Source organism: Argiope bruennichi, chromosome 6, assembly GCF_947563725.1.
Source record: "Argiope bruennichi chromosome 6, qqArgBrue1.1, whole genome shotgun sequence".
NCBI classification, from domain to species: domain Eukaryota; kingdom Metazoa; phylum Arthropoda; class Arachnida; order Araneae; family Araneidae; genus Argiope; species Argiope bruennichi.
The window spans coordinates 85,818,448-85,845,908 of NC_079156.1; the positions used below are offsets into that span (position 1 = coordinate 85,818,448).

The 27,461-nt window shown below is 32.1% G+C and overlaps 1 protein-coding gene across 1 annotated transcript; it reads right to left on the reverse strand.

Annotated features, from left to right (window-relative positions):
* Positions 1-1,914: 1,914 nt before the first annotated feature.
* Positions 1,915-6,124, reverse strand: LOC129972459 (histidine-rich protein PFHRP-II-like). The gene is made up of 2 exons (XM_056086601.1): positions 6,043-6,124; positions 1,915-2,689 (listed from the first exon to the last, which is right to left on the reverse strand). The coding sequence occupies exons 1-2, from the start codon at positions 6,052-6,054 to the stop codon at positions 2,081-2,083; spliced, it is 621 nt and encodes a 206-aa protein (XP_055942576.1). The 5' UTR covers positions 6,055-6,124; the 3' UTR covers positions 1,915-2,080.
* Positions 6,125-27,461: the final 21,337 nt, after the last annotated feature.

Consider the following 27,461-nt stretch of genomic DNA (forward strand, 5'->3'; position numbering starts at 1 on the left):
TTTAACGTGCATCCGACCGGTTTACACGACGATTTTTCGATGGAATCGGGTCTCGAACCTGAAACCCTCCGGTTTCAATGCCAAAATCTTTCCACCCGACCACAGCGGCCTTACTCAAAGTAAGAAGCACTTCCTAAGAGGAACAATTTTTTTCATAGGAATCCATTAAAATAGGACAAAGCTTTCCTTTCTGGAAAAAAAAGCATTCAAACAAATTTAAACTAATTTATTATTTATAATGCCTGCTTTTTTTTCTAAACCAGAGGAAGTGATCTCCCTAAAACGTTCTCGCATACTCTCTAATAAACTTGTCACACAAGAGGAAAGCTTACATGGCACTGACGTATGATAATTAGGAAATATTAACGTTTAGCATTTTTACCGAATCTATCGTGTGATCTTTGGTGATTTCGGCGATTCATTTCTAGTATTATTCTAGTGTGTTTTTTAAGCACGTTTTTCCCAATAGATTGAAATAAAAATTTGACACAAAATTATACTAGTTGTCACAAAATCACATATCAAATTTTATATATTTAAATAATTACTTTTTTGAGATATCATGTTTACGTGTTTTTGAAAGTACTGACTTATGTTGGATTGGCTCAAAATTTTATAGTCTATACCATAGAGGTTAAATCTGTGTACCAATTTTTATCTATCTGGCTCTCTTCGTTTTGTAGTCATTGTGTTAACGTATATTTGGACAACCGCACAGATAGACTTCCTGAGAACGGATTTTGCTCATTTGGATTAAATACCGTATATCAAATTTCATTCCTATAGCTCTAAGCAGTTTTGAGTTATCTTTGTCACAGATGGACAGATGGACATTTTCCAAACATTCGTTTCTCGAACTCATGGACTAAACGTGGACATCAGTCAGAATTTGAGGTTTGAATTTTTTGACGATTACAATATTTTCTCTGTACTTCGTATAGGAAAAAGTAGGAAACCAAAAAGATAAATTTTTTTGGAAATTTATTGAAATAATACAAGGAATTTGTGAATAAATGAAGTTTTATTGAACCGATCTACTCAGTGGGATAAAATTATCGAATTATTGATTTGAACGCATAAATCAAATCTCCAATTGTTATTTCTTATTTATTTATTTATTTATTTTGCTTAAATTTGTTGTCTATGTTTATTGCATGCACGCGCGGCAGATATAAGGGATTTTAATTATTGAGTAGTTTTCTGCTTTAATTCTTTTGCACTATAGTTAAGGTTTAAATTTAAAAACAAACAATGTTGAAAAATCTTTTTTTATTTTTAAATAATGAAAATACTCTACGAATCATTAGCCAATATTTTAATGCCTACATTTATTGCTCATAAAATGAAGGACAAATAAATGATTCTTCGGCCATTTGAAACAATTTTACATATTCTTTTGCTACATAAACCTACATTATTAAATTAATTTTTAAGCTTTATATGTCTTATTTTTTTAAATATATATATATATAATTTGTTATTTAAATCGGAATGACTCGTATCGTTAGCATTATAAAAGTCTAATTTAAATTATGTTGGTGTTTCTTTTAAACTTATATTTATTTAGCTTTATTTAAATTACTTGTGTCATATATTTTTTATATTGCTTAATAAGTATGTGAACAATTATCTTAAAAAAATGTTATGTCTAATTGAAAACAATAGGATGAAGATTTAAAAACTTATCTTCGAATTTTCACAATCTATACATTTAACAAAATTGGGATTGTTGAATGGAAATATGAAAAGATTTTAATGATATCGCTGTTTTTTTTGTTTTTGTTTTATAATATCCTGAAACTGCAATTTTTTTTTATTCAAAAAGTTGTAAAATGTGTTAAAAAAATGTACATATTATTTTTTTTGTGTGGCATAAAAACACAAAAACACCAAGATATGATATGAAACCATAAATAAATTTTAATAGTAACTTATCAAATCATTATTGTACTTAAATACATGAAATTATGAGGTTATGTCATGTGTGTACCTTAATTAATAAAGTTGCTTAACAACTTCATAGGTCACACATTCATTTTCCAAAGTCCAATTCGGCAATCCTTAAGATGAAAGAAAGTTCTTAGTGGACGTAGGGGGTACCCTTATAGTTAACAGCGACGTGATGTGCAGGGGCGGCATAAGCGTATCTCGCGGTGTGGACAGGGGCTGCATAGGCAACTGGAGCAGCGTGGTGGACAGAAGTGGCATAGGCAACTGGTGCAGCATGGTGAACAGGGGCGGCGTAGGCGACTGGAGCAGCGTGGGCCACAACAGCAGCATGGGCTGGGGCAGCATGGTTGATCTTGGTGGAATAAGAAGATGAGGTAAAAGTTGGGGCAGCAATGACGGCGCTATGGTGTGCAACTGGGGCAGAATAGACTGCTGGGGCGGCATGGTGGGCTACGACAGCTGGTGCAGCAGCTACATGGCTGTATTTAGTGGCGTAGGTCAGAGCTGGGGCTGCGGCATGTACGGCAAGAGGTGCAGCTGGGAGCACAGCAGAGTGGTGTGCGACTGGGGCGGCCAAGAGAGGAGCTGCATGGGCAACGGGAGCGGCATGGAAAGCAGCTCCGTGCTGGATTTGGGTGGAGTAAGCATGTCCCTTTACTGCTGGACCTGCAACGACAGCTCCATGGTAGAGGCCTACTGGAGTAGCAGAGCAAGCTGCTGCAAGGAGGAGGATGGATACCTGAAAGAGTAATTGAAATATAAATTGGTTTTCTAAAAGAATACAAGAAAATATTATATTAATTTCATTGTTACTTCTTTTTATAGTCAGTTGAAATTCAAATCGACAGTTGTACAGAAAGCTATGAACGACCTCATCGCCATTAAATGGCATGATGTGTGTTTCTACGCACCTTTGGATTTTAGAAAGAGCTCTATAAAATTACAAAATTTTCACTTATATACAGAATAGACAATATGCAGATAATTCCCGCATACTGGAGTTCAGAGAGCTCTCAATGCCAATATATGTTTCTTTCCAGTGGATCCCAGCTCACTGCAGGATTCCTGGGAAAGTTTTGGCCAAAAGGGCTGCAAGAGTCCTCCAGACACCTTTGAAAAGCCTCTTATTCCACTCAGTCAAACTTCTGATAAAAAGAGATATGCTTCCAGGATAAAGCAGAGAGCACTGTATGACTCTGATGGTAAGTCATGGGCCTCACTGCTTGAGGATACATAGTTGATCCCATATATGCTTAAAAGTGCAGCTGTGGCACTTTTCCGCCCTACTACAGACCATGACTGCTTGTCCGCATTCTTGTATTTGCTTGGGCTTTGTGACTTTCCCTTATGTCTTCTGTGCAGACAACAACAAATTTTTGATGTTACTCATCTTGACTCGTGCTCTGTGCTTGTGTTTTTAAAATGTGAAGTTCAGAAATATCGGAAGTCTGGAGATTTAATGGCGTCGTAGCCAATCTTCTGGGCATTTATAAGAAATAAATACTGAATTTATGGATTTGAATATCTATTTTTTGTTTAAAAATGAATTGTGCTCTATTATTTATTCAGCTGCGTGTTCCGGATTTATTCAGCTGCCTGTTTTGTTAGTTATTCAGAACACTTCATTGACTGCTTCAAAGATGATATCCCAATCAGTGTCTAATGTTTCTCAAGACTGATTGGCCTAAGATTATGGAAATGTTGATTTTTCTAAACTATACCATTCAAAATTTCCTAAATCGATCAGATTTCATAACAGAAGATAGAAGCGTTCGTTTATTTATTTAAAAATTGATATGTCAAGAATATTACACAGATGATTTCTTAGGACCAAAGGCCTAATGATGATGAATATGATTTCTTAGGACCAAAGGCCTATATAAAATTTATTCTTTAATTAAAATTTATTCTTAATATACTTAAAATATATTATTTAAGTATATTTGCATACCGAACAAAATAAAATACTGTTATTCATGTCAGTTAAATCCTTTTGAAGGTAACTGAATGTTATGATGAATCTGAGAAATTTTTGTTGAATCATTCTTTAGAGAGTACATAAATTATGAAAATGATTCTGTAGTGCACATAAAAATTAAATGTTGAACGGCTCTGTTTTCAGTACTCGTATTTTTTAAAAAAATTCTTAGTTTCAGTAAAAAAAAAAAAAAAAAAGAAAAAAAAAAGCCTTTTAATTTTAATTGAAGTTTAATTATTTCCATTTTAATTTAAAGTTGAAATTTTACGAGAGTTGACGGAAAACTAGAGAGATAAACAGTTCATCGTGACTTAAGGCCTTTATAATAGTATGACTATCAAAATTTGAAACTTAAGAAAAGAAAATATTTTGAAGAAGAAGCTTTTGAAAAAAAAATTACATAAAATATTTAATTGAAAATTTTAATTAGCATTAAGATTGGCGAACAGGTGGCTAGTTTAAAATATTTTTTAAAATTATTCTAAAATATCTAGAAGACATCCTGTACATGCCAGATGAATTAACAAAATTTCCTTTCTTATGCTTAGTATATTCCATGTATTTGTCTTTATAACGATTTTATTTAAAATCGAGAAAACTACATAAATTAATTTTTTTTTTTTTATGTTTGTATAAAATTTTTCTGAAAATTTTTGACTTCCTTGCTTTTATTTAATTATTTATTTAAAAAATGTTTAACAATTTTTCATACCTTTCGGAAATCTGTTGAATTTAAAGTAGTTAGAATCAATTGCTTTTTCTTAAATTTTTAAGCAATAATTTATAAGAATGATATGGAATAAATATATCAGGGATTTTTATTCCATAAAATCCCTGATATATGTATTCCTAGATAGATTTGTTATTACTTTAAAGTTTAAATTAAAGATTAGATTCTATTTTTTAAGTTTTGCAAATATTACTTCATAAAAAATACTATTATAAGACAATTCTGAAAGAATTCATTCCTAGTATGAAATAATATTATCCTAAATTTCTGAAGGTTTATTTAAAATACAAGAATAATTAAAGGCTAGATTCTACTTCATTTTTTTAAAACTTCTCTTCTTCATAAAATCTCCGATAAATAAAGTTTTTCAGTGCGTTTGTTCTTCAGTGATTTCGTTATTTCCTTAAATTTCAAGATTTTTGAGTTTCAAGATTTGATTTTTAAAAAGAAAGAAGAGTATATTCTCTTTGAATCTTTTGAAATTTACTTAAATAAAAATATCATGGTTATGAAAATCTTGGAAGAGTTAAAACTTACATTGACTCGATGATTCTTTAACCCTCTGACTGGGAATTTTTTAAAATCTTTTACTTTGCAATCGCGTAGAAAATGAATATAATAGCTCCTGTATTAGACAAAACTGTTAGATTTTTTTAAAAAAATGCTTTTAACCTTTTGAGCCCCAGTGGGACATATATGTCCCGCTGATATTTTTAAATCATCCAAAGGGATAAGTAAATGGGGAATTTATTGAAGTGCATGTCCCAATGGGTTTTTTTGTGATTACATCCATAAGTTAGTGTAATTTTTGACTACATCTTGGTAATAAAGAAATCCGTACAAAAACTGTATTGCTATGAGTAAAGTTGCACTCTTCAAAAACTATTTTGCAATATATCATACATAGAAATGCCATGAATAATTTTGGATATGTAATTAGTAAGTGTTTTCTTTCAATCAAATTATTTTCAAATATTATAAAAATTAGAGACTCAACTTTTCACTGTATTTTATATGGTCACTTCAACCCCAATGGGATACATGTGCCCCATTTAAAAAGACCTCTGGGACACATACGAACCACCTCAAAAATTGCATCTGTAGTTAATTTTTCTTTTTATTTTAGCAGAATATAGCTATTTATACTTTATTTGACCCATTAGGGCCCTAAACTATCTTAATTTTGGAAAAGAAAAAAATTAATATTGAAAGAGTTAAGACTCTGTGACTGGGACGTGCTGATTAAATACACCCTCAGGCCACCAAAATAAAAACTATTTTTACTCAGAATTATTTTAATTAATTTTAAATAGTTACTGAGAAGTATATGTCCTGTTAGTAGTCAAAGGGTGGTTAAAGAGCTTTTTCTAAAGCCACAACTTACCAATTGGATCATCTTGGGAGCTTTGGAAGTGTTTGACAATGGTTTGTCAGAAGGATTATATTCCTGGTCGGAAATCGAATCCCTTTTATACCTGGTTCTGAGCCGAAGTACAATGACTGGAAAACACGCCGTTTTTTTTTCTTCTTCATTTTTTTTCAATGTAGGTCAAGTACTTTGCGCGGGACTTTCACTCCTTATTCCAGTTTGTGAGGGGCAGTTTAATTACTTTAGAAGGGAAAGGTCGAAATCTAGAGCTTGTTGAAACGTGGTTACTTTTTTTTCATTTTTTTTTCTTTAAACCACACCTGTGGTTTTTCACTGGCATTGGCGGAAGCATTGTTAATTATTAAGGTCGCTTTATCTTCACTCTAATTTCTCTTTCATTCGAGAGGGACTTTGAAGGCGGTTTAAAAATTTTTGTTTTATATTTTATTTATTTATTTTTCTTTCTTTCTCTTTTACCAAGACATCTGTGCCTTTGGCGAAATGAGGAAGAATGTTCAGACTCGAAGGTTGCAAGGCGTGTCTGGAAGAATTAATAAATAAATACATCTTTGAGAATAGAAAAAGTAATGACAAACGTATTAAAGCTCAATCGAAAAAAAAAAAAGGTACCTGTGTAAAATATCAATACATGAAAATCGCTTTCGAGAAGAATTAACCTCAAATTATCGATTTCAATTCTAACCTTGTATAATGTTTCAGATTAGCGAGATTTCATTCCCATGTATCAATTCCTACAATTACACCCGATTTTGCTCCAAGTCAAACTGTGAATTTCGAGAGCATTCGTTAATATTTCTGTCATTATTTCTTGAGTATCATCCCCCGAGTGAATTTTGAAGCTGAGAAATTCATTTCAAAGTTAATGGAGTAATTTACTTCAAAATATTGCATTTAACCCTTTCTAGTGCCGTGGGAGGTATGCTTCCCACCAAATTTGTCAATCTTTGCATGAATTTATGTAGGTTGGCATAAGTTCTGACGAATTTTTTTAGAAAGACAGAAACTTAGAGGCTTCAGTTCTTTATCTTACACAAAATGATGTGTCTTGATTTGTCACTTAATTATTAATTAACCTAATTAATTAATGAATCAAATTAAATTTATCTAATAAGCTAAATGAATCCCTTTTCTTATTCTAATTTCAAGCCAGAAAATATTTTAACATAATATGGCTAGAAAAAAATGGCCCTTTAAAGGGTTAAAATATTAACAGCTGTAGCATTATCATAAAAAAAAACACAGTTTCTCGAGCAGTTTTGCTGCCAATACAGAACAGAACGCCGCCTCATACCCCTGTATCCGTAAAACCATTCTGGTCACTGAACGGTTTCGCGGGCATGTAATGGGAATTTTATTGAATACCAAAATATTTACTGTGGATGAAACAAAAATATTTATACACAGAATTTACAAGCATATAAGATAATAAAATAAAACAAAGATTAAATTTAATAAAATTTAACAAAGACTAATAAAATTAATAATTATTTAATAAAATTTAACAAAGATTTTGAACTTTGAAAAATTAAAGAAAATTTGTTTGGAAAAATAATATGCAGAAAGATAGAATGTGTGAAAAACACGTGATTTCTGTGTTCACTTGTTCACGTGACTTTATAGATGAGGATGCAGTTATAAAAATCAAGTAGAAAATCATTTGGTTGATGGTAAGAAAAAATTGATATTTATGATTGATTTTTATGAATGCAAATGTATGTGAAGAAATTGTGGTGCTCACCTCCCCCCCCCCTCCTCTTATGACACTTGATGTTGAGAGCTAGGGAGGCAAGAAAAGATCTCTATTTTCCCTGAAAAGTTAATCTGAAACAAATTCAAGAAATTTTCCTAGACATTGTATTTATTTTATCCGAAATTAAAAAGAGATGAAAAGAATGGCGTAAATTCCAAAATTAAAATTTGGTGGAAAATCGCTATAATTTTTTTAAAAGTGAGTAGAAAGTGCTATTGTTTTTGGTCCAATGTTTTCGACACGCAAAAAAATCTGGAGTGCAAATTTTATAATAAAAACGATTGATCACCACAATTCAAGAATCGAATAATTTTGAAGAAGTAATCTGAAACAAATTCGAGAAATTTTCCTAGACATTGTATTTATTTTATCCGAAATTAAAAAGAGATGAAAAGAATGGCGTAAATTCCAAAATTAAAATTTGGTGGAAAATCGCTATAATTTTTTAAAAAGTGAGTAGAAAGTGCTATTGTTTTTGGTCCAATGTTTTCGACACGCAAAAAAATCTGGAGTGCAAATTTTATAATAAAAACGATTGATCACCACAATTCAAGAATCGAATAATTTTGAAGAAGTAATCTGAAACAAATTCAAGAAATTTTCCTAGACATTGTATTTATTTTATCCGAAATTAAAAAGAGATGAAAAGAATGGCGTAAATTCCAAAATTAAAATTTGGTGGAAAATCGCTATAATTTTTTAAAAAGTGAGTAGAAAGTGCTTTAGTTTTTGGTTCAATGTTTTCGACACGCAAAAAAATCTGGAGTGCAAATTTTATAATAAAAACGATTGATTACCACAATTCAAGAATCGAATAATTTTAAACTTTTTTGTATAAAAATTAACTTTAAAGAAAATTCAAATATTTATAAAAGAATGTAATTTGGCTTGTGAATCAGAAAAAAATGCTTATTTTTGGAAAACAAATATATTTTAATGGCTCCATTTCTATTTATAGAAACTATATTCTTCGAAAATAGTATGTTTGAGTCTGGGCAGGCAACCAATAATGACATATTTAGAAATCATAAGTTTTCAAGTGAATTAAAAAAATTGGCGAAAACAGTATAATTATGTGGTTGGGGAACTGGATCATTGATTTTGAGAACTGTTTTAAATATATAAATACCTAATAATTAAAAAATAATTCTAATTAAAAACTGAATAATTTAAAAATATAATTTCATTAACAATTAAACAGGTTTGATAAAAATCAATATATAATATTTTGAAAGTTTTTTTTTAAAGTTAGGTTGTTATTAACTGATTTAGTACATTGTACAGCGGTAAGAACATTAAAAACGTATTCTTTGAAAATCCTTGAGGACACAAATTAAGAATGTATTTCATTAAGGAGGGGGGGGGGACACTAGACAATCAAACAATTTTTTAAAGTAATTTTCGCCGGGGTCCTTGCATAGGGGTAGCGCATCTTCCCCGTGATCTGGTCATTCTGTGTTCGAATCCGGGTTCGGGCATGGTTGTTCTTCATCTATGTTCTATCTGTGAGGTGTGTGAATGCGCCCCCTGTAAAAAGGGGTTGTGCAAGAAAAAGAGAGTTTCATCTTCATATGAGCTAGAAGTCAGACTTCTGCCCTCGGTTGCTCAGGGTTCTTTACCATCAGAAGCTGCTGCGCCTACTTTCCGTGGTAACGCGGACACAACATCATCATCATCAAGTAATTTTCGCAATAATTTATTGAGAAATTTCTCTATTGTGATAATTGTGAGAATCCTATTGCTCATTAACAATTTGTCAAAAAATGTAGTCCACCAGAAACAAAAAACAGGCAAAAGCAGCTTTTGAATTTAAAAAATGAAATATTTATTTCTTCTTTCAGTAGTGATCAGAGCTATTTTTAGGGATCAGAAGAAAAAAACGACCCATTTATTTTAAATTGATAGCAAATGAAAAAAACCTTCAAGTATAAGATACCTGATAAATTAATTGATTTGAAACCATCAGTAGTGGTCTCCCTAAAACTTTCTCGCATACTCTTTAATAAAGCTGTTGTCCCACAGAAACGCCTTGCATGTTATTGGCGTACAATAGTTACGAAATATTCACCTTTGATGTGGATTTAGCATTTTTACTGAATCTATCGTGTGATCCTTGGCGAGTTATTTGGCGATTAATCCCTGGCAAACGTTAATAGTATCCGAAAATCGAATTTCTGTGTTAGATTCATTTTCCCTAGCAAATTAAAATAAAAATTTGACACAAAATTACATTTGTAGTCATAAATTTCCATACCAAATTTGATATATTAAAATCATTGCATTTTTGAACTATCGCATTTACCAGTTTCTGAAAGTACAGACCGACTGACAGGTCAGTTCCTTGTTAGATTTGGCTCAAAATTTGCTATCTGTCCAATATATAGCAATTAAATCTGTGTACCGAATTTTATCCATCTAGCTCTCTTCGTTTTGCAATTATCGTGTTAACTTATATTCGAATAGCCAGACAACAATGTTATTTTAAACCGATTTTGTTCAAAATTTTACAGAGACCTTCACATTTGGAGAGAAGACCTTTTCAAAATTTCATCCGTATAGCTCTAAACATTTTTGAGTTATCTTTATTACGGCCAGACAGACACACTTTTTCCAAAAGTGCGTTTTTCGATCTCAGGGAGGTCTAAAACGTGGAGAATTTTCCGAGTTCGAATTTTCTGACGATTACAGTACTTTTAGAAAGCAAAAATAGCTGTCAACAGTGCTATATGAGAAAACAATTAAAATTTTGTTTATGTCTTTTTCTTGTGCTTGAACCACATTTCTGATCTAAGAAATGTATGTTATTATGTATCCAGTCATCTCACCACTATTTCCCTTTCTAATTCTGGAGATAGCGAGTTAAAATTTGAAAAATAGTCTTCAATTTAAAATCATCTTGATTCAGTTTATATTTTTTGCAGTGTCTGATATCTTTACTTTCTTAAAGGGTCCTGCGATTTTGTAGCCAAATGTCGACCCATTGATTGGAGGTTTGCAGATACGAGATTATAATTCATAGTCATGACTACTCCGACCGTGACAACAGCACTGGCTGGAATTGTGGTTAAGTCCTAAGGGCCATCACCGGCCATGGCGCAACTCTTCCCTAGGGAAGGGTTGCGCCCCTAAGGAAGGTTCTCTAAGGGTTCCCTAAGGAAGGGTGCCCATCATCGATGGGAGAAGTCAGACCCCCACCTCTTCATGTACCCACAAGGGTGGAGAGAACCAATCACCATATCGGAAACTTCTCATCCTCAAATACGAGGTGCCCCCCTGGGGGAAATATATGAGATTATAAGCCGGTCTTAGTGCACGCTAAATCTACCAAGGGTGAAATATCTTTCTACCGGTGGGCATGGAAATTCAGAAAGAGAAGGCTTCACAAATATATATATATATATATATATATATATATATATATATAACGCATACACTTTATATATATCATCTTAGATAAATGAAATTTAGTACGTGATCTTGTTAGTAAAATTTCAGACATGTATGATTTGGTCGAGAAAAAAAAAATTACGCTTAGATTGCATACTCGGATTCTTCTCCATATTGCGAAGCACAAAACGCTCACTGATTACAAAATTCTGAAAATGTTGCAATAGCTAATTCTCATCAAGACTCATATAAAATTTGGAATTTTTAGCACATCAGGAATTGAGTGAAAATCGATTATAAAACTCCATCTATAAAAATGTGAAATAATTCGATACAAACATGAAATAAATCGAGTTTATAAAAAGAAATGCGATTTATTTTCCAGACATTCCAACGTTTAATTAACTTGGAAATGTTAGAATTTTTTGCTGAGATTATCGATTCTCTACTTTAATCAACAATATCAATTGTACATGATAAAATTTTATGCATGAATTTGATAATAACATGTACATGATGTAATCGTATATAATTGATTTTGTACATAATTTACATTTTGTACATGAATTTGATGATAACATGTACATGATGTAATTGTAGATAATTGATTTTGTACATAATTTAAATTTTGTACATAATTAATTTTATATACAATTTCAATATTGTACATAATTGATTTTGTACATAATTTGAATTTTGTATATAATTGATGATAACATGTACATGATAAAATTTTATACATCTTAAAAAATTGCACATGAAAAAAATGTTAATGTTTCTATGAAACATAAACAGTTTATTATTATTATTATTATTGGGAGGGGAGGTAGAGCAAATTCCTTTGGTTTGGAGTAAAACTGTGGGACACCCCGGGGGCTTAATTTCCTCCTAAGTTCAGGGTCGATGCTGCGATAAACAAGATATTATTATTAGTTGCTAATAGACTTTTTTATATATTAAATTGACCGCCTGGAGCAATGTAGTCGATGGCCAACGCATTAGATTTAATCGCGATTTTTTCCACATTCCTTTTGGATTTTTTTTAAAGAACACTTTATCAAGCATACTTTTAAATATGAAGGAAAGAAGAAAATAAATATCGTCTGCGAGAAAGTGAAACAAAACTAGGGCGCTAATGTTGCAATCGAAAGTTATCTTTTTCATTGTTTGATAGCAAAACCTTGTTCCATCTGCTTGTAGTTAGCCTATAACCCGAGGATATTCATTCGGACAAGTGACTCTTCCCCCACTCTCGATTTTTAGAAGACACACCTTTGGAAATCATCAAAAGTGTTTCGTTGTGCAATTTTTTGAAAAAATCGTTCTCTCTTCATTTTTAAAATATTCCATTCATGTTTTTCCTCGAATGTTGCCTGGAAGAAAAATTAATAAATATCTTAATGAAACTTGATATGTTATAAAAAAATAGCCCAACTATTCTTTCTTTCTTTGGTTCGAATTTTGTTTTAATGCATGAGGATTAAACTTTTAATATTTAGGAAAAAAACTAGTTAAATAAAAAACAAAAGAGTAGAATTATTTATTGGCAACATTATATAAAAATAGCCAACTAAAAAAATTTCAAAAACTACAGTGTTCTTTAATTCTTCAAAATGTAACTATCTAACATATAAAAATGAATTCTTGTTTGTCCGTATTTTATGCGCTGCCGTACCGTTAATCCGATCGAGAAAAAACTTTGCCAACTTATTGCTTGCAGTTGCGTGAAGATAATAGGCATAGTATAATTATAAGCATTTATTTTGAATACAATAAAATTTACAAACAAATAATTTCATACGTTTTTATGAGCCAATATTATTTTTAAATTGACAATCGACAAACAATAAACAACAAACGCACATGTCATTTAGAGTTAATCGGACATTTATCTAGCAAAATAAAATTATTTTCGCCAATGTCATTAAATATGAGTGAAATGAAATCGAAAATATTTAGTGCAATCTCTAATTTTTTCTTTTTATTGATGAATAACCATTTTCATTTAGCGTGCACAATATTTTTGATGCGATGAATCGCCCATATTATTCAGAGTTTATCTCGCACGTATACAACAGAATTATTATTATCGATGCCGATCAAGGTAAGTTATATATAATTGAAATTTTCTAGCGCAAACAGTAAATTTTCTGTTTATTCAGTGAATCGGTAAAAGATATTTTGGTTATACAAGCGTATTTCGTGTTCTCCTAAACGTTTGTTACTTAGTACATCTACTAGGGCAGCACGTAGAAATAAACGAATTTGAGCTTCTCAAACAAACGAGAATCGACAAGTGAGAAATGAAGCAGATCGTTTACGAATTGCTAATTCACGTGCTTCAGAATCACAAGAGCAACATGCGGGAAGAATCGAATGACAACATTTATGTTCTAACCGATCACACGCATCAGAATCAAAAGACCAACATGCGGTAAGAATCGTGGCAACTATTCTTAAGGGAAAGTCGAATGGAGAAGATGTGCTCATTTCACGCATTCCCATTATTCCCACCGATATGCCTTTTGATTTCAAACGACTGCAGTTCCCCATTCGACTTGCATTCTCGATGATCACCAACAAGGCGCAAGGTCAATCACTTCAAGTGTGCGGAACTTAATTAACTTGTAGGTAATTAATGTTTTTCTAGACCGATTTATTTTCTCTTTGAAAATCACTAGCAAATCCATTACTTTCACCAGTTTATAAGAGACTTGGACCATGCGATTTGTCAAATAGTGTAGCCTTCAGAAGGACACTATAGTCTGATGCCATAACCATTGAACAGTTTTCATATTTAAATAGTTTGTGATCAAATTTTATATCATAAAAGCAGCTTTTGTTTTATCTTTCCGGGTTGCGGCATGCATTAAATGAGTGCTTTATTTTCTATTCACGTACTTGGTATGAATATTTATTTCTTTTTCATATACGAAACACACTTACTGAAAGCACTGCCAAGCATTATAATGAATGAATTCGTATGCACGCGTACTTTGCATGTTTTACTTTCTTTCGCATAAAAAGTATACCCATAAAAACCTTTGGAAATAGATATTTGGAACTCGATATTTTGAAGAATATTTTTCAGACTATCTAAAACGAAGGTAAAACAGTGGTAAGGTATTTACACTTAGACTTTCTCTTTTTCTTTTTCATTACGAACTTTGATTTGTAGCATAGAGTAGAGACTCGAATCGGAGGCAGATTTAAAGTGGGTTTACACTCTTCCATTTATAACGCGGCTAGTAGGCAGCGCATGCGTAGAAAGACTGAAAAATACTATTCGGTCGATGGTGAGTAATTGGCCCAACAGAATAACAACATGCCGCTGCATTGTATTTCTTTTTTCTTACTGCGCATGTGTTTGTAGAATTTGGCGGGGGTTTTGGCGTGAAAAAATCGATCACTTAGCATATATTAATTCCTCTTTGTTTTTTCTAATGCGAGGTTGTGTATGTGAGTTTTTTCATTTTATTTGCCATTTTTTTATAGTTTTCCAAATTTAGGTATGTTTGCCTTTTTTTTTTATTTTGCCATGTTTCTTTGTGTAAATATCCATTATTTTAATACGATACGCTGTGAAAAGAAAAATTCAGGGACCCCAAAACGGCAATTTATAGATAAACATAGAATACCTGAATCTACCTTATGAAAATGTGGCAAACATAAATCAGTCCCTTTCTGCGCAGTCGTTGTCTTACTGGCTGTCTTATAACTGGTCGAGTGTAAATCTACCTTTAGGCGTTTTGAGATTCTAGAAAGTGCACACTTTCGCCACTTTTTCTCATTACTAAATATTATTGACAGCCACCTGTCACTATAAAATATCATTTTCTTTGGCCAGTTTAAATTACTAGTTTTGTGGTGTACCTTTAAGCATGGTTTCTTTAATATTTTCTTGAAAGTTATTCATTTACATTGCAGTATTCTTCTGTAAATGGTATTTTTTGATACTCCAAATTTGGATGCAATTTGTCGTAATGACATTTTTTTTTCTAGATGCCATGCTTAAAATGATTCTGCCACTGCGCATACATGCTATTCTTTATCGACCAGGGTTTTTTTTTTTTTGTTTTGTTAGACCACTCGTCTCCATTATGCAAAATTCTGTAAACATTATTTAAAGATCTGTTTAAAATCTTATATATCTTTGGGATGATTACCTTTAAATTTTAAATCTAAAATTTTGATGATTTTCTCTTTCTAAATCTCTTTACCTCTAGGCATTTTGTCGAATACATAAAAGCATCGATTTAATAATTCAAAACAAGCCGAAAAATTATTCCAAGCCAAAAAAAAGCCTGAAATGCAAGCGATAAATATTTTCAAGAAATGTAAAGAAGTAATCGTCTGCTGAAAAAAAAATATTTAATTAATAATATTTCTAAGTAAAGTCAGAAGATGTCTATATTTATAGGACAGACGATTTTTAATTTTTAAAATTTTTTATACAGTTTTTGCTTATTTTCTAATTTTTTTTTTACAATAAAACCTAATAAATGTTTTCAAAATATCTGAATCATTTCTGAAAATACATGAGAGGTATTTTAGCTTGGATGCCATTTTTGACCTGTGCTTATAATTTTGGCACAGGGAGTATTAGAAACTATCTGCATTCATGTCCATAAATTAAGGATAATGCAAGTTCAGGAAAAGAAAAAGTCAGAAGCAAAAGAAATATGACTTATTTGTAAAGCCTATTTATTAAACAAAAGGTAAAGAGCAAAATAGATACTATTTGTTTGATATTATTAATAAAAATTGTGATATTTTGCTCCCTGGAGCACGTTACAAAAAAAAAAAAAAACCCTATTTACAAAAACCAATATTACATGGTTTATATGATGGTTAATACATAGTATGTTTCCTAGACGATGCAATACAGTCCGTACAACGCCTAGGCATGCTGAGTATCAAATTATCGATCTGATCTTGGGGAATATTGCACCACTCATCAAGCAATGCTCTCCGAAGTTCCGGTAGACATGTGAGAGGTGGTTAATGGGCTGCAACTCGTCGGCCAAGCATGTCCCACACATGCTCTGCTGAATTCAAGTCCGATGAGAATGCTGGCCAGTACATACGGGTGATATCCTCCGATCGAAGGCATTTGTTTAGAATGTTTGCACGGAGAGGACGGGCGTTGTCATCCATAAACACGAATTCTGCGCCCATGGCATCTCGAAACAAGCGTACATGTTGTTCCAGAATGACGTCCCTATAGATTTGGAATTGCAATTTGAACATGTAGGTCAGTTCTAGAACCCAGAATAATTCCTCCCCAAACGAGCAATCCTGCACCACCGTAACGGTGTCGTTCAGTGATGTTCTCTTGGTGGTAACGGGTACCTGACGCTCTCCGTATGAAAGTCCAGCGGGAATCAGACTGCAAGCTAAACCTGGACTCGTCGGAAAACATCACACAAGCTCACTGTTGCAATGTTCTCAATGCATGCTTTTTACTCCAGGCTAACAGCAGGCGACAGTCAGTTGCAGTAAGTGGAACACATCTTACAGGCCAACGAGCATATAGACCAATCTGCCTTAAGCGTCTGTACATGGTCTGCCTTGAAACTGTAGCACCAGTGGCTGAAAAGAGCTGACGAGACAGGTCTGATGCTGTGCTCCGTCTGTTTCTTTTGGCAGTAACTGCCAAATACCGGTCCTCATTCGGCGTTTTAATTCAGGGGCGACCTGTGCTGTATCGTCTACTCACATTACCATCATCTTGGAATCGTTGCCAAAGCCTGGAGATGACACTCTGGACGATTCCAAGTTCCTCAGATATTTCCAGCTGGGTACGCCCACATTCCAGACACGCGATAATTCTACCACGTAAAAAATCATCCAAATGCGTCCTTTGTGTCATAACTATGCGGTTATTGCACTGAAAGGCTTATAAAGCACTTGCGAACAATTTTACTTCTTTGCCTGTATTCCTTATACATGACTCTCTTACACTCTCGTCATTGTGACGTACTATCGGTGTCATCTGCTGGCTTCCTGCAATTTGTATATGATTTTTGAAGATGTGTGTAGTCATTTTACGAGTGATATATGCATTTTAGAGTTCGATTTCAGCGTGACTCTGAATTATCCTTAATTTATGGACATGAGTGTAGAGACACTTATCTCTTTGAATCTGATTAACACAATTCCTTCTATCAGAAGGGATTGCTAATACAGTACTGTGCAAATTAATTGGGACAAACACAAGAATTTTCACAAATGTTGTTTAATTAGTATAGGTTAACTTACATGCACGGTGTAGCAATCTAATACAAAATATGTCTTCTTCTAGCTTGAATGAAATCCTGTATACGATTTGGCATGTATTCCACTAAATTAGAACATAAATGTTTGATCTCGTCATCACGAAACTAAACTTTTATAGCATTCTCAATCATTGTTTTCTTTGTTAAGCAGTCTTTACAATGCTCCACAAATTTTCGATGGGATTTACATCAGGAGAATTACTAGGCCAATCCAAAACCGTTATTTTCTGTTTTCGAAAAAAAAAATTCGTTGTTAGCTTAGAAGTATGGCATGGAGAAAGATCTTGTTGAAAGCAACCAACACAACCAGCGAACGTTTGCATCAAAGGCACAAATTTACTTTCTATAATAGAAATGCATTGTTTAGAGTTCATCATCCCTTCAACTGGTACTAAGCTTCCAGGTTCTCCAGAAGTAAAATAACCCCAAAACATCTGCTTCTGTGGGTGCTTAACTGTTTGAATAAGATGTTGTTCCCTGATGGCTTCGCTACTGTTCCACCTGACAAATCTTGGTCAAAACCCTTGCACAAGAAAATACATTTCATCGCTGAATACAACCTTCTTCCAATTTTGTGCAGTCCAGGATTGATATTTCCTGGCCCAATCCAAACGTATTTTCTTCATTGCAGGTGTGAATAACTGTTTTTCTATTAGTTTTCTTGCAAATCTCCCAGCTTCACTAAGCCTTCGTCGAACTGTAGATGAATCTACATTCACACTAGTAGCTAATAATTCTCTCTGAAGGTCTCTACTTGTCTTGCAAGGATGCATTGTACTATTTCGTACAAGAAATTTGTCTGTTCGAGGTGTGATCTTGCGTTTGCGTCCACATTTACTCTTTCGTTTTGGAGACACGGTCCAAAATTCTTTTGCTGATTAATAACCCTAGAAACACTAGATTTTCCAACTCCAACTGCTGCAGCAATATCCCCCACAGTCATAGAAGTATGCTGATTAAGGGTAACAATTCTAGTTCTTTTCCTGGGAGCGACATCCATTGTTTTAAATATACGTCAGAAGGAGACAATTCACACAAGCTATCACTTCTTACAGCAACTGACGAGAAAAAATTTTGACATGTCCTGATCACGTGGTCAAATCGGTTTAGACTAGTCAAGGGCAGTCGAACGCTGTAAGAAAATGCAGTTGAAACCGGTCTGAGGCAGAAAATCTCCAAGAAAGGAACAATTTTCTTAAAAAATATGCTTGTCCCAATTAATTTGCACAGTACTGTAGAAGCAAGTAATTGTCTGCACTAAAAACCCAGTCTCGGCAATTTTCTGGAGTTTAGTAATCGGATTTTTGTTTACTGCAGGGCCAGAATATTAAGTAGGCAAAGTGGGCAATTGTCTAGAACCCCCTCCATTTTAGCCAACCTCCCCCCCCCAAAAAAATCAGCATTTTTTGCGTTATTTTGAAAGTTATTTAATTTTGTGCTTTCATTTAACTATAAAAGCAATGCAGTCGAACGTATTTAAGATAGAATCCAGTACCATAGAACTTAATTTTTGAATATTGTTCTAGTAAAATTCCTAATTAATTACCATTTTCAAATTTTATATTATTTTATAATTCTAAAAAAAACGCGATATATAATAAAAAAACACTATGTAATTTTAAAATATATGCAATCCTATTATCAAATATTATTTAAACTAAGTTAAAGAAGCTTTTAGCATTTTTTTACTTATTGTTTAAAATGAAAAAAAAAAATAGCTATGCATTTTTATTTTTTCGTATAGGAAGTAAAGGGAAAACATTATAATTGTTAAACAATACAAACTCGAGATTTTTTGGATTTTCCATGTTTTATATCTCCCTGATTTCGACGTTTTTGTAAAAACGTGTTTCTGTTTCTCTATATGAGCCGTTTATTTTGAAAGTGGGGCAAACCCATTTTTGAAAAAAATGCAGATAATGGTAGTTATAGATAAAACTTGTTATAATCTTTTTATGCATAAACAATTTAAAGTTAAAAAAAAATCAGATTCTAGTATTTTGGAGATTGAATTTTAGCTCTTTACAGAATTGAAAATATGTTTATTTTGAAAGTGGTGCAAGTTCATCTTAGATTGAAATTATTTTTGACCGAATATATTACGGCCAAATTTAGCTCCGGTACAATTAAACGGCTCCACACAAAATTAAGATATACTTTTTATTATTTATGAAGCACTCTACAACCACTGATTTTCATTATCAAAGATAGATAGATAGAAACACCCCAGATTTCAGAAATGATATCAAACGGCCGCATTTGCTTCACCATACAGCGACCGGAGCTGCATTTTGCACCAATTTCAAACTAAACATATTTTCGATACCGTTAAGAGCTAAAACTTCCATCTTCAAAATTCTAGAATCTGATTTTTTTTTACTTTAAATTGTTTACGCATAAAAAGATCATAACAAGTTTTATCTATAACTAAAATTATGTAATTTTTTTTTCAAAAATGGACTTGCCCCACTTTTAAAATAAACTGCTCATATGGATCTAATTAGATGCAGATCTGATGCAGACATAATTAGATGCAGCTCTATTTAGATGCGGATCTAATTAGATGCAGATCTGATGCAGACATAATTAGATGCGGATCTAATTATATGCAGATCTGATGCAGACATAATTAGATGCAGCTCTATTTAGATGCGGATCTAATTAGATGCAGCTCTATTTAGATGCGGATCTAATTAGATGCAGATCTGATGTGGCCCTTATTAGATGCAGATTTGAATATATCTAGTTATTTACAGCTCTAAATAGATGCAAATGTAATTAGATGCAGTTCTGATGCGGGCCTAATAAGATGCAGACCTGATTCAGATATAATTAGATGCAGACCTGATTCAGATATAATTAGATGCAGATCTATTTAGATGCGAATCTCATGCGTGCTTAATTAGATGCAGACTGATACTGGCCTAATTAGATGCAAACCTTATTCCGATCTAAGTAGATGTAAAACTGATTGGAGCCTAATTAGATGCAGACTAGATGCATTCCTAATTAGATGCAGTTCTATTTAGATGCGGATCTAAATAGATAGATCTGATGCGGGCCTAATTAGATGCAGATCTAATTAGATGTAGTTACATACAGTTCAAATTTGATGCAGGTCTAATTGGATGCATGTCTGATGCGGTCCTAATTAGATGCAGACCTGATTCAGATCTAATTAGATGCAGACCTGATGCAAATGTATTTGGATATGGATCTAATTAGATGCAGATCTTACGAAGGCCGAGTTAGATGCAGATCTGATGCAGGCCTAATTAGATGCAGACTTGGTGCTGGTATAATTAGACACAGACTTGATTCAGATCTAATTAGATGTGGTCCTAATTAGATGCAGTTCTATTTAGATGCAGATTTGATGCGGGCCTAATAAAATTCAGACCTGATTCAGATCTAATTAGACGCACACCTGATGCAGATCTGTTTAGATATGGATCTAATCAAATGCAGAATTGATGCAGGCCTAAATAGATGCAGAATTGATGCAGGCCTAATTGGATGCAGTTGTATTTACAAGCGGATCTAATTTGATGCAGACTTGATGCAGGCCTAATTGGATGCAGTTGTATTTAGAAGCGGATCTAATTTGATGCAGATCTTATGCGGGCCTTATTAGATGCAGATTTAAATATATCTAGTTACTTGCAGGTCTAAATAGATGCAGATGTAATTAGAGCAGGTCTGATGCGGGCTTAATTAGATGGATACCTAATTCAGATATAATTAGATGCGGGCCTAACTGGATGCAGTTATATTTTGATGCAAATCTGATCAAAGATGCACACATGATGCTGTATTATTATCGAAACACAAAATTAAGATACATTTTTATTATTTATGAAATACTGTGCAACCATCGATTTTCATTATCAGAGATAGACAGATAGAAACTCCCTAGATTTCAGACATGATATCAAACGGTCACATTTGCTTCACCATACAGCAACAATTTTGCCGTAATAAAAATAATTTCAATCTAAGATGGACTTGCACCACTTTCAAAATAAACATATTTTCGATACTGTTAAGAGCTAAAACTTCCATCTCCAAAATACTGAAATCTTATTTTTTTTTTTTTTACTTTAAATTGTTTACACATAAAAAGATCATAACAAGTTTTATCTATACTACCATTATCTCCATTTTTTTCAAAAATGCCCCACTTTCAAAATAAACGGCTCATATAACACAACAAAAAAAAAACAAAAAACGATTCAGTTTTATTAAGAATTTCAATGGAGTTATACATTTTCATAAATCCATCCTTTCCTTGCATTTTCCAGATGTAATAGATCTTCTTTTTTCATACATAAAAGATAATTTTATATTTCTGAAATCACTTGGTCTTCCTCGTTGTGGTGGTAAATCGATAATTTTAAATTCAGCATCTCGTTCTATCGAAGTTTTGTAGAACATTTTGTATGGTGCATCCTTTGTAAATCTGATTCAGCATATGCGACAAACATAACTCAAAATCGGTTTGATATTTGGTATAAGGTCTTTATACCAAAGTTTAAGGTCTTTATATCAAATTTTATTCAATACCTATGCAGGAGGTTTTTCTGTCCGATTATTCGAATATAAGTTAACATGGTAACCATATAACGAAGAGAGCTAGATGGATAAAATTCGGTACACAGATTTAATATCATCTATAGTTCAGGTACCAGTCAAATTTCGACCCAAATTCAACGAGGATTTGACTATCTGTTGGTTCGTACTTTCAGAAACAGGTAAACGTAATGGCACAATAAAGCATTGATTTAAATAGATCAAATATGGTTTGTGATTTTATGACCACAAGTGTAGTTATAAGTAAAATTTTTGTTTCATTCGGCTAGGAAAAACGCAGCTAAAATACTAATTAGATTTTCGATTACTATAAACCACATGCAACACATTGATTGTCAAAAAACTCGCCAAGGACACAAGATAGATTCAATAAAAATGCTCCATTCACGCTCAAGGTTAATACTTCGCACCTATTGTACGACAGTGTTGTACAAGGCGTTTTCTGGCACAATTATTACTGTTTTTCATTAGAGAGTATGCGAGAAAGTTTTGGTGAGACCAACTCCTTCTGGTTTTAAACGCAATATATAGAAACAAACTTTTTTAAAAAATGATCTGTAAGCGATGTACTGTTTCATTTTGTTAAAATTTTCTGCTTGAAACTGCTTATATAAAGATTAAATTAAAATCGAAACAAAAAAATTATTTGACTTTGAAAGTTTGGGGAAGAAAAATGCTTAGAAATTTGCATTAATTAAGGGACCTCTAAAATTTTAAGGGATCATAAGGGATTTGAAATGTATGATTAGTAGTCGTTGCATTCGCCAGAAAGCGGTCGAAGAAGATAATATTTATTATACTTAAAAATTCTCTCTTTGTTGAGTTCGGTGTCATAATTGCACTTTTTGTTTTAAATTTTTAGTAATTTTAATGGTGATTGTAATGAGAGTTGGATTTTATGCTTGTGCATTTCTGCATGAGTTTTTATTTCCTTTCAGCACATTAAGAGTCTAGAACATGTGTTCTAATCATGGATCATTGGTAAGTTCTTCTGACCCACACAATATACTTAAGACCGGATTAAGGCTTCGCACAATACGTCTGAGGGGTTCCCTCTTCCAGTCATTAATTTCCTGTTCCAGCTAATCGTTATTGATCTTAATTATTTGCATAAAGTTGACAAAATATTTCATTACAAGGCGCTTTCGGTAAAATTAGCTTTATTATTATTTTTTTTTCGTAAGAAAATTCAAATTTTATACAAAGTAGTAAAAAAAAAAGAAATTCTTATAAAAAATTTATATGCTATTTGCTTACAGAATCATATATTATTAAAAAAAATTAAAATATTTTTTTTAAATTTTTGAACAAAAATTCATAAAAGATAATTAATTAAGATTATTAGAATAATGTTTTTGCAATGTGTGTTTATTTACTCCTGGGAATAAATCTTCTAAATTAAATGAAGTATAAAATTAATATATTTATATATAAAAGAATAAATAGAAATTTCAGGTTGTAGCTTAATATTGCTTTCCCACTAAACAGTTGTCTACTTTGTCTATTTAATGATCCGGCGCCGGCGTCCTGGCCTAGGGGTAGCGCGTCTTCCCGGTGATTTAGGCGTTCCGGGTTTGAATCCTGGTTCGGGCATGGTTGTTCTCTTCCTTGTGTTCTCTCTGAGAGATGCGTGAATGAGCCCCACTGTAAAAGGGGGTTGTGCAAGCGAATGTGTGAGTCTCATCTTCATATGAGCTAGAAGTCAGACTTCTGTCCTCGGGTGCTCAGGAGTCTTTGCCCTCAGAAGCTACTGCACCCCCTTTCCATGGTAACGCGAACACGACATCATCATCAATAATCCGGCAATCCAGTTGTCTAAATTGCCTATGTAATATTTTTTCTATAAGTATCTGAATATACTTATAGAACCCATAAACCATCATGCGGTTATCTCATAAACCACATGTAATTCGATCCGAGATTTTTTTTAAATTAGTTTAATACGGGGAAACCAGAAGAAATATTGTTTCATCGACTATTGCTTATAAAATATCGCTCCTCTATATTTATCTATACTTATAATAAAGCTCAATGTGTGTGTGTTGGCGCTCTACAGACTAGACCGTTTGACCTACAGCTACCAAATTTGGCATGTATATACCTTGGAAGCCGGGATTGTGCACCTCGGAGCCGTTTTTTAAAATTTTTTAATTAGAATTTTAATTAAATAAAAATGAAACGAAATGTCTGCGTTTTTCCGCTATAATTTCCGAAAATATTATCAAACAAAAATAATTTTTACATCAAGTTAAAGTTCAAAATATTATCTTTTTAATGATACCAATACTTTAACCTATAAGTTAAATTTCGAATTTTAACGAATTTTTTAAAGAACTATTTTAACTATATTTTTTAACAATATATTTCGGATAAAATAAAAATAAAATTTAATCTACACGAGCAAGTCAATGGGAAAAAATTAGATTTTATTACCGTATTGCCATCACATTAGCAGAAATTAAATTAAAAAATAATCAATTATTATTGGAAATTCAATAAATAAAAGTGTAATTTTCAGCACGTGTCTGTATGAAGTGAAAAAAATTTGAAATATGATATTCTCTAAAAAGTAAAAGGAGGAAAAGTTTTCTATGATCTTTTATAATATCGATATTATCTATACCTATACTTATTCATAAAACTCAATGTGTGTGTGTGTGTGTGTGTGTGTTGGCGCTCCACAGGACAGACCGTTTGACCTACAGCTACTAAATTTGGCACACGCATACCTTGGAGGTCGGGACAGTGCACGTTGAAGCTATTTTCCTGAATTTTTATTAGAATTTTAATTAATTAAAAATTAAGCGATTGGTGTTTTTTCGCTATAACTTCAGAAAATAGTGCAGCACAAAATTGAATTTTACATCATATTGAAGTTCAAAAATAATCTTTTCAATGATAATAATGTTTTAACCTCTAAATTAAATTTTTATTTTTAATGAATTTTTTAAAAATAATTTAATTATAATTTTTATCATTTATTTTACACAAAATAAAAATAAAATTTAAGTTACACAAGCTCATTACGCGTGCGATGGAAAAAAATAGCTTTTATCAATATAGTGCCATTAAATTGGCAAAAGCTAAAATTAAAAAAAAAAAGGAGTTAAATATTGCTGCAAATTAAATACAGTAAAGTTTAATTTTCAGCACGTGTCTATATGAAATAGAATAAATCTGAAATGTGATATTTTTTAAAAAAAGAAATGAATGTGAGGAAAAGTTTTCTGTGGCGCCTAAAACAGCTATATCAGTTTTATTTAAAGCATACAGAGCTTACTATATGCAGATTATCCACTCTGGTCTCTAGGCCGAAGCTAATAAGATATGAACCATTAATATGAAATTCTTTCTTCGCACTAGTGTTAAATTTATACACTTTTCATATTTTTTCGTGCTTTACCCATTTTTTTATTTTTTCGATTTTTTTCTCATACTAAAAATAAATAAATAAACATTTTGAATGTTTTGGCAACATATCAGTAAACAATTTCAGGTAAAGCAACTGAAGTGAACATTCATCTGAAATAGGTATTTTAAATCAAATCGTCGAATCTTTAATGTGCAAATAACTGAACCTAAAAAGTTTACCTGTTTCGTAAATTTGGTACTGATCTTAAAAAATCTAAATAATTTATATTTATATCTAAATCTATACTTAGAATAAAGATAAATGTGTGCGTCTCCGTTGGCACTTTACAGGTCAGACCGTTCGACCTATAGTTTCCAAATTTGGCAAACGTACACCTTGGGATCAGAAATGTGCACTTCAGATCTAATTTCTTTGAATTTTTAATTAAAATTTTAATTAAATAAAAATGAAAAGAAATTTCTACGTTTTTTAGCTATAACTTCCGAAAATATTATCGCACAAAAACAATTTTTACATCAAGTTAAAGTTTAAAAAAAATTATCCTTTTAATGATGCACAGTTTAAATCTATAAATTAGATTCCCTTTTTTTTTAAATAAATGCTTTAATAAATTGCTTACATATTAATAATTTGAATATCACTATTCAATAAAAACCGGCGATTTTACATCACTTCATCGATTATTTCAAAGTTGATACCCCTATTAGCGCCCGGATTTTCTCAAGATTGATTAGCCTAAGTTTATGAAAATGCTGATTGTTCTGAGGTATTCTATTCAAAACTTCATAAATCAGTCAGATTTGATATCAAAAGAGAGAAAAGTTCATTTATTTATTTAAAAGTTGAAGTGTCAAAAATATTTCGTAGAATATGATTCCTTAGGATCAAAAGACTGCATAAAATTTAGACTTCATAATTTTTTGAAGACCGACAGGCCAAATTATATTTAATAGACCGAAAAAAAAATATTGTAATTCACATCAATTCCATTCTTTTGAAAGTAAAACTAAAAACTGAATTTTATGATAGGTCTGAGAAATTTTTGTTGAATCATTCTTGAGATATTACATAAATTATGAAAATTATTCTGTAGTGCACATAAGAATTAAATGTTGAACGGCTCTCTTTTTAATACTCATATTTTTAAAAAAATATTCGGTTTCAGTAAAAATTGAAAACTTTAAAGAGCCTTAAAACTGGCGAACCGGCTGGTCGCCAAAGGCGGCTAGCCTTTAATATAGTTTGAACCTCTTCTCTTAGGCCAATCACTTTCAAATTTTGATACTGCTCAATTATTTTGTTGTCAAGACCTAATTGTTAATATTTATTTATTCATTTATTTCACTATGCGATTTTTTAAAATATTTTTTTTTCATTTTGAAATTCTTACTTGAGATCATTTCTCACGCTTAACAAAATTTGAAATTTCACTTATTAGTAAGAATATATGTTGTGTTCTTTATTTTTCCAACTTTTGTCTTTCTAAAAATTACCTCTATAACGCTTTACCTTTTTATTTCGAGTAACGCTGAACAATTTTTCTTATCTTTTTTTTTTTTATAACTTTCAACTTTCCAAATTGGCAAGAAGCCTAAAGATCCTTCAGACAGGTGTATAGCTTGGAGTGGAATTAAGTTCGTTGCCCTGGTAATAATTTTTGTTTCTTTGTTAAAAAGAGAAAGATGTGAATTTCGAACACATTGGAAGACTTATCTTACTTGAATACGAAGCACATCAAATCCGGAGTATTTATTATTATTATTATCTAAATATTCCTGTAAGCAAAGAAGAATTATTAATTAATAACTATCTAGGGCCTCGAATTCATCAAGATTTTCTTGAGGAAAGTTTATATTAATCTTATTTTATACTTTACTTTGAATTTAAAAAATAATTCAGGGCCGCAGTGACCTGATGGTAAAATCTCAGCTTCGAAGCTGGAAGGCTTCAGGTTCAAACGCAATTCCACCGCAGGACTCTCGTTTAATCGGGTCCGGTGCACGTTAAATAACGTCGGGGAAACACGTCATACCGC